The sequence below is a fragment of the Egretta garzetta genome, unplaced genomic scaffold (assembly GCF_000687185.1).
Source record: "Egretta garzetta isolate BGI_Z169 unplaced genomic scaffold, ASM68718v1 scaffold375, whole genome shotgun sequence".
NCBI lineage: Eukaryota > Metazoa > Chordata > Aves > Pelecaniformes > Ardeidae > Egretta > Egretta garzetta.
The window spans coordinates 1,868,412-1,879,647 of NW_009259786.1; the positions used below are offsets into that span (position 1 = coordinate 1,868,412).

The 11,236-nt window shown below is 38.9% G+C and overlaps 1 protein-coding gene across 1 annotated transcript; it reads right to left on the reverse strand.

Annotated features, from left to right (window-relative positions):
- Positions 1–6,263: 6,263 nt before the first annotated feature.
- Positions 6,264–6,863, reverse strand: DIRAS2 (DIRAS family GTPase 2). The gene has a single exon (XM_035895024.1). The coding sequence runs from the start codon at positions 6,861–6,863 to the stop codon at positions 6,264–6,266; it is 600 nt and encodes a 199-aa protein (XP_035750917.1).
- Between the last annotated feature and the right edge of the window lie 4,373 nt (positions 6,864–11,236).

An 11,236-nucleotide genomic window follows, 5' to 3' on the forward strand; every position in this document is an offset into this window, starting at 1 on the left:
TTTCAGAATGAGGCCAACCTTAAATTCAGATTTGAGTTTGAAAAGAAACAGGAGAGCAACCATGGACAAATACGGTTTTGGCAAAAAAAAGGGAGGGCAGAGTTTAAGATTGTTTGTTTTGCCCCAACCTGTTTTTCAATGTTCATATTGACTGCTATTTGCTCTGAGTGATTGTTCTGTGACCTAATGGATTTTATTATTAGGATAATTCCAAGCATATGCAGTTGCCTTTTTTCCTCCTTTATTTCATCTTTTCTAAATATTACCACTGAAATTACACATATCCACCTTGCCTCCACAACATCCCCGGACAAGTCACTGCCCATAATCCCACCTCTTTCTTCTGACAGTCCTTCACCATTTGTTGGTATGGAAACATGTTCTTCATGGAACCATATATAAAGAGAATATTATTTGGCCAGTTACAGACATGCTCCTATAAAACTACCTTGCTCTCCCTTGCTGCTATGTTAGACTTTGTTGTTCCAGTCAGCTTTTAATTTCATTGTAAAAGGTAAGCCATGATCAGCTTGAGGTTTATGGAAGTAAAGGACCTGGTGTCTGTGCTGCAGGGTGCTCATGGTTGTAGAGGACATCTTCTCAGCTGAGGTAACTGCTTAGTCACTTTCCTGCTTTTTGCAGATGCTTTCCATCCATCCATTTCTACTGAACCGGGGGAAGGGCTGGATGGTCTTATGGAACACCTGCCAAAAGTTTTTGCTTTTGAAGAACTGAGACCCCCCCTGGACTAAAGAAGAAAGAAAAGAGAGCTAAAACCCCATGGCTAGAGAGTGTGTTCTCCTACACAGGCATATAAATTAGCCACACAGTGTAGAGTTGTTTTTATAAGGAGTTACAGATTTGAGTCGATGACTGAGTGAGCAGCAATAGTTCTCCCTGTGTAACCTGCTGTTGCGAATGTGTGTTCATTAGTGCAGCTCAGCGTGACCACTTAATATTGATTTTTCCTTTGAAAATACATTTAGGGGTCCTTGCTGATCTCAGAATTTCCTAAGAAATAGTAAGCTCATGTAAAATCTTCTGATATGCCCGTTCTCCACCGCCCACCCCCAAATTATATTCCTCCTACCACTTTATTACAATGATCCAACTGTGCAGGGAACAGGGGGCCCACAGGTGAAATCTGGAATTAAATCCATGTGCCTAAGCACACAGTCCCATTGTATTGAGATTTTAAGAGTGTCTAACCTTGACTAAATTAGCAAATAAGCCAGCCATCTGTTTTTAAGGATGAAGCTGACCAGCAGCAGGAACTGAACCGAATAAGGAAGGAAAGTACCAGAGTCAAAGGGTCTTTACAACAGCACTGAGCAAAACCAGCTGTAAAGCAGATACATGTTAGAGTAAATGGTACCTCAGTACTTTCCCCAACTCAAACTATATGAAACAGAAGAGGCGTAATGCTTTCTCTAAGCACCATATTCCTCTGGTTAATCTAGAGACGAGTCTATCCTTCACGAGGAGCATACAGGTGTATATTTTCAAAGGTGCTCAAGCTCTGCTCTCCCTCTCTTTCCAGTTTTAGTGGAACTGGACTTTAGACACCACTGACTACATGAAACAAACTTGTGGATTAATTAGAAAAATGTACATAGAAGGTGGGTGGGACATGCCAGTTAAAATGCCAGTTAAAATGCCAGTGAACTAAATGTGACAAGTATGCATTCACAACTTTGAATGAGGGTATATGTTAACAATAAAAATATTTTCCAGTGGGAAACAGGAATAATAACCAATGACAAAAAAATTTAGAGGTAGGCAAATTTCGTAATGCTTGTGGTGTTCCTGTGGAATATGATAAGGCAAATATCTGTAAAACAATTACTGACCATATTGTGCAAACCCCAGGACACTGACTTGACACGTCCACCATTCCACAGTAGGCCATGTCAGAATCAGGACCAAACATAGTAAATGATGGTGTATTAGGAAAAAAAAAAAAAAAAAAAAAAAAAAAAAACCCCACACAAAACCAAAAAAACCCCACCAAACTCCAAAACCTGGAAGGACCTGAATCGAGAGATCTGGAATAGGAATTATTCGGAGTTCTGTGGTGTCTTTTACTAAAAATAAAAACTTTTGTGGACTGCCATGTCTAATTACTTCACAGTGATATGAAATTTGCATTCAATACTCAATATTTCATCACTGGTTCAAATGTCTACAAATGTCCCTGAGTATTCAAGCCTCCTTGTTGACTCTGTTGAGTATGAATTATTGCTTACATCAGAAATGATTATTTAACTGAACAACTGTTACCACATCTTCTGAATTGCAAGAAGTGTTAAAGTATTATATTCACATTTTTTGCAACAGGTGGTAATACAATATGCAGTAGTAGGAGATTTTGCAAAAACATCATGAATTTCATAGAAATAAGGAGGAATAACAGGACCAATATAGTGAGTTTCAACTTTTCACAAGCACCAAGTTTTATCTGTCATTATTTTAAAGTAAATAATAAATTTATTTTTTTTTTGTTTTGCTTTTTGATGGTCAAAAGAAACACCACTGACAATCTGTGTTTTATGAAGGTAGATTGCTTTGAAAGTGTAGGTGTTTGCCACTGTATAATAAAAGAAAGGTTAGATAAAATAATACTGCTCCAATTCTCTCAGGACGATTGAAGAGTCTGATTTGTATAGCTGAAGACTTTAGGACACTACCTAACACGTAAGACTCTATTTTGGTTTAGAGAATTGCCTTCACAACGTTTAAAAAATACATACTTAATGTACTTATGAGACAAACACAATGCAGGCACCAATAAAGCTTCTTCCAAACTTGCGTTTCCATTTAAAACTTTATTTTTTATGTCCAGAACATCACCGGAAACATAGAAATTTGTAGGCACAAATGACTTCATATCCAGAGTTTTTGAATAAAATGTTTGCTAATGAAATTGCAACAACATATTTTCATGGTAACTATATATCTTAATATTTCATGTATACATATAAAAATCATGCGTTGTAAAGAGTCATTTTGTCCAGATCATGTTTTCTAGGTGCTAAAATTCACTGTAGATCTTATGTCTGTTAAAGATGTCATGTTTTTTCTGTACATTTTAAAGAGTTTATTGTACTGATATCACATTCTCAAAGAAAACACATACTGTATATTTTCTTTATTTACCTTATAGTTTTTTTCCCTGTATTAAAAAAAATAATTGTATTAGTAATAGCAAAACAAATGTTTTAAACCAGCTCACAAATATGTAAGATATGTAAAATCTAGTAGTATAAACTAGGATGACAATGGAAGGGTATAAAATAAGTTCTCTTTCGAGTCTGTGGTCCATGAGTAATATTGCTTCACTACTGGCCTTGCTTTGATACATGCAAGTTCATGAAATAATTCATGGCTTATTGTGTAGCAGGTGAGGAATCAATTGGGAATTAAGGGAAATGGTCCTGAAGCCTATCAACTGGCAGCTAATTGTTTTATTTCCACCTTTGCCATACAATTATTCTTTTCTTGCTATGAGGCATGTTCAAAAAAACTCCAGGGCCAAATTTCAGCCTGTAATATCCTTGCATTCATAACCTTTCTAGTCTAATTCAGATCCCCTATATTCCACTTCTGCAAGATTCTTTACTATGTAAATAATTCCTCTTGTTTAAGTAATGATGTTAAAAGGAACTTTGTCTTTATATGGCCTTTTTTTCTATGCTGGCTGCTTAGGTGTGTGCCACGCATGATGACCTTTGGCTCTGGCATATTAACATTAGCAGAAGACCTCTGTACTGCTTACCTCTGTATGTGACCCGTTACTCCTTAAGTATGTTCATTCTTTTGACTTTCCAGTTTCATTAGTGGAATCGAATGCTGTGAAGAGGAGTATCTTCAGCCATTTGCTTACAAACACAGTAGATGTATAAACATGTATAAAAGTCTTACTAAATGTTTTGCATCCTTGGTCTGGAAATATGGTTTGATTTATTGACAGACTGACAAGAAAAAGATGCACCTAGACATTTAAGCCATACCAAGATTCTTTGCATGTTTTAGAAACTATTTAAGACTGTGAAGAGGCAGTCTGCCCAAACGCAGAGTGAGCACTGGACTGGGACTGAGAAGATCTACTTTTGCTCCTGGGTCTGCCACTAGCCTGCTGGGTAACCTATGTGCAGTTGCATCCTCTCTTCATGCCTCAGTTTCACCACCTGCAAAGTGAAGATAACGATGCTGTCCTTTTTGTAAAGTGCTTTGAGATTTATGGAGGAAAAGCATCATGTAAGAACCAGGAATGTATTGCTAAGGAAGAGCCTTAGCTTTTTTTCACGCTCTCTCCAATTTTCTCTGCTAAATGTAATGAAGTAAACACAAAAAATTCTGTCTTCTTTGAAATCAGTAGGAGTTTTACTCTGGATTTTAGTAGTCTCAGAATTTCTTCTGAGTGAATGACAAAAGTTGTGCTCCTTTCTAGACAGTGCTAATAACAATTCTTGCTCAAAGAAATGTATACTATCGCCCTACCTGAAAATGTCTGCTCTTTTGTACGGAAGGTGGAAGGTAAGCAAGCAATAGGTCTGAGAGCAACAGGGTAACAGTTTTAATGCAAATACTGCATTTGAACAGCTCCTAGAAGATATTTACAATGCAACAACGTGCGTACTAATAATACTAGTACTTAACTGCATTTTCCCATAGTATGATTTTGACATAAACATTTACCAAAAACATGGTGGTTTGTTTTTATTATTTCAAAGCAGTTCCTAAGGTGCAAATTGTAGCTTATACAATTTTGATGTGTCCTTTAAAAAATGTATGTGCTTCTTTTGTCTTAGATGGTCTTTGTTATCAGTAGGACACATACTTTACTCATTCATATTTTCGAAAAGCTTTGGAAAGAGATACAAAAAAGCTCACATTTTGTACACTTTTCCCCCTTCCAAAGGCTGTGAGAAGAGCAGTCTCCCCTGACAGAGTGGTTTGAACCAGTTTTTTTCTATTCTGAACTTTGTATTGCATTCTAACACAGTACTGACTGCAACTCTTAATATGCCAAATTCCATAGTACTTATCACAGCAAATCTTCTTTTAGAGACTTCTGTGGGCCCTAACTCCAGATGTAGGGTTTGGTTCTATAAATAGTCACAGCAGTTCAAATCATGAGTTTAAATGGTAAATATAAAACTCTTCAGACAATATAAAGGCAATATGTCTAGTAGTGCATGAATGCAAAACCGTTCTAATTGGAATATAGTAACATAAAGAATCTCACTCAACTAATCGGGTAATTTGAATAAAAAATGTATATACTACACCAACCCTTCTCCAATGGTACCTCCAGTTCAATAGACTTTCCATTCATTCACTAATCACACTGTGTGTTTATTTAACCATCAGCAGCGTTCGAACTGAGCCATTCCCATAGAGGTTTTTGTAGGAGACTCCCCAGCCAGTCCTCCCTGTGGAAGCTTTCTGTTTATGTACATACACCATTTTTATACGATCTGATATTCTCCACAGGCAAACATCTGCTCTTCTGAAATATACTGGGGCCAGACGCACAGGTCATTCTTTAAGCGATGGGTCCAGAAAAGGAGATGATCTCCATCTCTCGTACAGGGGCTGGCTTTTCCTCATCTTTCAGTTCAAACACCGCCACCATATAAGAACGAAATCTCATGCTGGCAGGGTAGAGAGAATGTCTGTTCCTATTAACTGTGCTACCCCCACATTTCCTTTTAGTGAGAAATAGTTCGTTTATTTAGCAGATCCAAGAGTACCTTATGCACATTGTCCCACCAGTCAGTAATGAAAATTGCACAGAACTATTTGTCCACAGCATTCTTAAAGGGTGTAATAATGCCACCCAGCATGCATTTATACGTTCTAGGTTTCTTCATGGACATTTCTTTCTTTTTCTTCTAACAGTATACATTGCCTTCTCTTGCAGTTATATGCAACCATAAAGAATATGAAGCTGACTTCCCAAATCTTCCACATTACTCTAAGATTGAAATTTCTTGTCTTCTGTAAACCACAAAATTAGATATCCTGGACCATCTTTCTTCTACTTCCTGATTTTTTTTCACTGATAGCTAGAGTACATGATTTTTTTAATTGTTGGCTTTTTTTCATAGTAACCACAGTAACTAATTTTTTCAAACTCCAAATATTTCTTTTAAAACAGATACTAATAAATAGGATCTTATATGGTGGTTTGCTGTCTATTTTTTACATGGGTATTGTCGACAGGTGAGACTGCATGACTGACTCCTGACAGTCCAATTTCACATCACCACACATTTGCCTTTCAGTTTCTCTTTCCTTTTCTGCTGCTTGCTTTTTTTGCCATCAATTTGTAAACTCACAGTCCTGCGTTTCTCTAAGTTTAGCAGTTCTTGAAATAACTCTTTCACATTGTGGTTCAGCTTGGCAGAGGTCTCCATGAAGGCACATTTCCACTTCTTAGCCATGGCTTCTCCTTCACTGCTGTCCACCTCTCGATTTTGGTTCTCATCATTTTTGTTCCCCACCAGCATTATTGGAATGCTTTCTATGTCTCCTTTAATCTGACATATTTGTTCATAGATTGGTTTGAGTTCCTCCAAGGACTGTCGGCTGGTGATAGAGTAAACCAAAATGAAAGCATGTCCTTTAGAAATAGAAAGACGTTGCATGGCTGGAAACTGATGGCTCCCTGTAGTGTCAGTTATCTGCAAAGTGCATATGCTCTTATCACAGCTGATCACCTGCCGATAAGTGTCTTCGATGGTAGGGATGTAGCTCTCTCTGAAAGTGCCCTTCACAAATCTCAAGACCAAAGAACTTTTGCCCACTCCTCCAGCTCCAAACACAACCACCCTGTAATCATTGCTTTGCTCAGGCATGTTTCTCAGTGTGTCTGTTGCTCAGCTAGAGGGAAAAATCTAGGAAAGAGAATGACAGAAACAACAAGATATATATTAATATAGGTACATGTGGAGAGTGCACTTTGTAATATTTTTCCCAATAAGAGAAATGAATATGATAAAAGTGATGGCATACTAGTTGTAATAATTTATGAAGACTTGCAGTGGGTTACAGAATTATTTATTTCAGTAGTAAATTTAGGATTTGTAATCCAGCCTGGACTGCTAACAGAAGACCACCTTCATCACTTCATGACTTATTCTAAATTAACACTGTGAATATTATTCCTACTGGACTAATACCCCAGAAATAAAAAGCTGCATGTGGGAAATGGTATTTCAGCACAGCCAAGGCCCAAACTAATTGTACAAACTGAAATACTCATCTGTTCCTAAAACAAGTCTCCTCAACTCATTGTTGAGACACACCGGTATGTATGTGTATGAGAGTCAATTACTCTAAAAGTGCCATCTCTTCAGTAGTTAGGGAATTTATCTCCTCTACAACTGGACAACACTCCTGAGTGACATCTAAGGTGTTTCTGTAGCTTATTCAGCAATAGCACCAGGTATGCTTTGTTTCTAACTCTTTGGGAGCATGTGCCCCACTTCAATGCATTTTTCCACTGGCATTTCAGGTCAAAGAGTACATTTCGGTAAACAGGGAGTGTTCATGTTCAGTCTGCCTTCATTTTAATCTTTATCTCACAGCAGATGACATTTGACTGGAGACATGCTACATGTAAAAGAAAGTTTGTGCAGCACCTTCACAACATTTTTAAGTGGCAAATGCACATCAAAGGTAAGAAAACTGTGATCCCTGAAGTCAATTCCCCGTGAAAAAAAACTGCCTGTAAACAGTATGACCACAAATATTGTCATTATTATTAAATAACAGATATGGTAAAGCTTTCACAGGGTTGCAAGCTGTAGTTATTTTAGAATTCATTCAAATAAATGTAAAGATTAATTTGTCCTCCCATCAGTAGCAGCTCATTAGGTACACAGCATGTACAGATCTCTTTTGGTATTTAGTGAGATTTAAGCAAACAAACACTAAAAAATGGAACCCTAAATGTTGAAGACAGTCTAGGATATTGTTACTTTTCAGACCAAGGCTAGATATATAAAAAGTACGTGTGGAACACACTTCAAAATTTGCTGCATTTGTTCTTAGGAGAATTGGCTGATTTAATACGAAACCTTGTCCAAGTGCCCTAATGGTGCCAGGTTAATGAATTTGCCTGTTGCAATGTTATCTGGATAGGAGATAATCCAGAAAAAAACAGAGGGATTTCTTACTGAATAAGGAGAGCTGTCAAGCTATTTCTTCACTGCAACAGGAGTGGTTGCATTGTGGGGCAGGATTTTAAGTTGCCCTTTACCAGTCTAGCATGAGAAGAATAGCAGTGATGCTGTAGAGGTATGGATGTGAGTGGAGCTACCATGACCTTACCCTGGTTTCCAGCCCACATTGAATTTTGTGCTTCTGCATCTTTGATGCTTTCGCTGCCTGTGCCAGTTAGATCAAAGCTGTGGCTACCCATGCTGCACTAATGTCTTAATTTTGCTGTTCAACCATACCCTGACTTTGTTATCCTTATTGTCCAGGGCATCCTAGTCTGTCCTAGTTCTAACGTCTCAGTAAAGTGAAAACATCTGTCTTTACATAATATGTTGGATGAAGGTGTTGTTCTTCCTCATCTGCCATGCCATAAGCAGAATAAACCAGGGCAGATAGGGATGCTGATCCCGAGGCAAAGTGGAGAGCTGTCACAGCTCTGCCTACCCAGGAGAGGCTTCAGGCAGGAGGCAGCTTTGCCCCTTCCAACTGTCCTACGCTGTAGTCACTGTCACTCTCAGAGACCTGTTTAAATATAGGAAAGATTGATAAACAAGAGTGTTCATCCTGAGGCATTGAAGCAAAATTGTTTCTTTGACAGCACAATTCAAGGAATGGAAAGAAGAGCAGTCTCAGAGAACATCGGTGTATGTGTTTATATATGAGGGAAAACCCTCTGAGGAAAAAGAAAAATGGGCGAGCAGCTCATGCTGTTGAGAAAACAAACAAAACCAAAGTAGCTAGCAAGAAATGAGAACAGAGGAAGCTAGCAGAATGCTGTTCCACTGCGAATAAACTTGTACCTAAGAGCTGCAAACATGCAAATTCAGAACAGTCGTAGAGCTCAGTCATAGGTGACTGAGGAGAATGAGCTACCATAAGAATTATAGTTTAATCATTTCTGTTAGCAAAAAGGCAAGAAAGAAAACATGGCTATTTCACTTCAGAAGCAGCTTAAGCGTTGCACAGTCAGATAATACATAGCCTAGGAACTGTGGGATGATGAGAAAATACGCACTATGGAAATTTTTACTATGACAGTCAGTGAAATATGGGGTAGACAAAATTTTAAAAGCTAGCTGAGTGTACTCCTGCTATATTAAACTTCATGCTTTAAGCATACTCAGAAATCTCCAAGAAAACTGGCACATATGTTTGCCCAAAAGTTAGAACAAATTGAAATGTGGCACTTAATGGCATGAAATATTTAGCATCCGAAAAGCTTCTAAGGGAACTTGAAAGGGCATGGTAACAATCCTCAAAGTAAGCTGTTCTAAAGAGGGAGATATGTATTTGTAGTGGAAAAAAATTGAATTAATGGGCTTACATTGTAGAAGAGATTCACATTAGACAATAGGAAAACTTTAGAGTGATAAGAATGGCATACTGATTGCTTAGGAAGATTTTGCAGTCTGTCTTTAGAAATGACCATAGAATCACAGGGTAAATCAGGCTGGAAGGGTCCTGAGGAGGTCTCTGGTCCAGCCTGCTGGTCACAGCAGCGTCAGTCATGACACCAGGCAAGGTTGTGCTGTCCTGTCGAGGTTTGAAACCCTCCAACATTTCCCACAGCCTCTCTGGGCAACCTGCTCCACTGCTAAATTACTCTCAACATGATTTTTTACCCCTTCTATCTATTTTGAACTACTTGTGTTTCGACTCATGTCTCTTCTCCCACCATCCACTGCTGTAAAGAGTTTGACTCCATCTTCTTGGTGGCTTTCCTGTAGGTTTTGGGGGGGGCTCCTGTTTGATACCCCCCCCAACTGTGTCTTCTCCACACTGAACCAGCCCTGGTCCCTCAGCCTGCAGGGCAGGACGGTGCTGTATCCCTGGGCACCTCTACCCTCATCTGAACTTCCTCCAGTTTATGGCTGTCTACTGGGGGTGCCAAAACCAAACAAACTACATAGCTGTTGTCTCATGAGTGCTGATATCACCTCCCTTGACCAATTGGCCATGCTCCTGTCCATACAGCTCAGCACACGACGGGCCTTCACTTCAGCCAGAGCCACTGCTGGCCATGCCCAGCTTGTTGCCCACCATGGCCCCAGGGCGTCCTCCACAGAGCTCCGCCTCAGCCTGGGTTGCTGCAAGGGACCTTAGTTGCTGCTTAGTTTGTCGCACATGCAGGTTTATTAGTCCTAAAAATCCTCAGTTTTACCAAGACAAAAAATACAGATTATTTTATTTTTGATCCTGCCCAGGAGCTGGGAGCAAAAAATGGAGAAGCGCATGCAAGGCTTTTTAATCACACTGGAGAAAGCCTTCCCTAAATAATTTTTACTATGTGGTTGTACTCTCTGGGTGGATCTGGTCAGAGATTCTGCTGCAGTGAAAATCATTCTGTGTCACTGCGGTGCACTTGCACCCAATTGTGCATTTGTTAATGCTTTTTATACCACCCTATTAACATATTGATTTTCCTTTGTCTTAAAATACATTAACTAAAACACACAACAGGACAAAATAAAGTACCACATTGTTTCATCAGATTTCAATATTCTGGCCAATGTGGGTATGGAAAAATTAGCTTGAAAGAAGCCTGACTTTTCAGATGTACAATATCTCTCTGATTCATCCTTTGAGAACCTGTCTGTTTCATAATCTGTACATAGAAAACAGCAGTTGCTTTTTACACTTTAGACCTGAGTTATTCTGGAATTTGTGTGTAATAAAGCCTCATTTGATTCCTTTGCTACTTTCACAAACTACATCAGTGCAAATTTTCTCTCATCCTCTGAAGTGTTGGGTTTAATAAAACTATCCTCACTTAAAATGGCAGAGCACTTTTCATAACATACATCCATATCCTTCATTTTTCAATTGTTTGGTCGCAAAGTTTAGTGAGTCTCCATACACCTCTGCTGACTTAGCTCTATTTTCCGCAGATGCTCTGCTAGCTCAAGGCTCGAGCTGCTCCAGCTCAGCTGCTGTGGGTGCGCTTGGCAGGCTATTCACCAGGACGAAAGGCTGCCTCCAGTTCAAACTCAACTACAGACCTTTAAGC

Excerpts from the sequence above, each read along its gene's own strand:
- DIRAS2 (XM_035895024.1), bottom strand. The coding sequence starts at position 6,863 with ATGCCTGAGCAAAGCAATGATTACAGGGTGGTTGTGTTTGGAGCTGGA.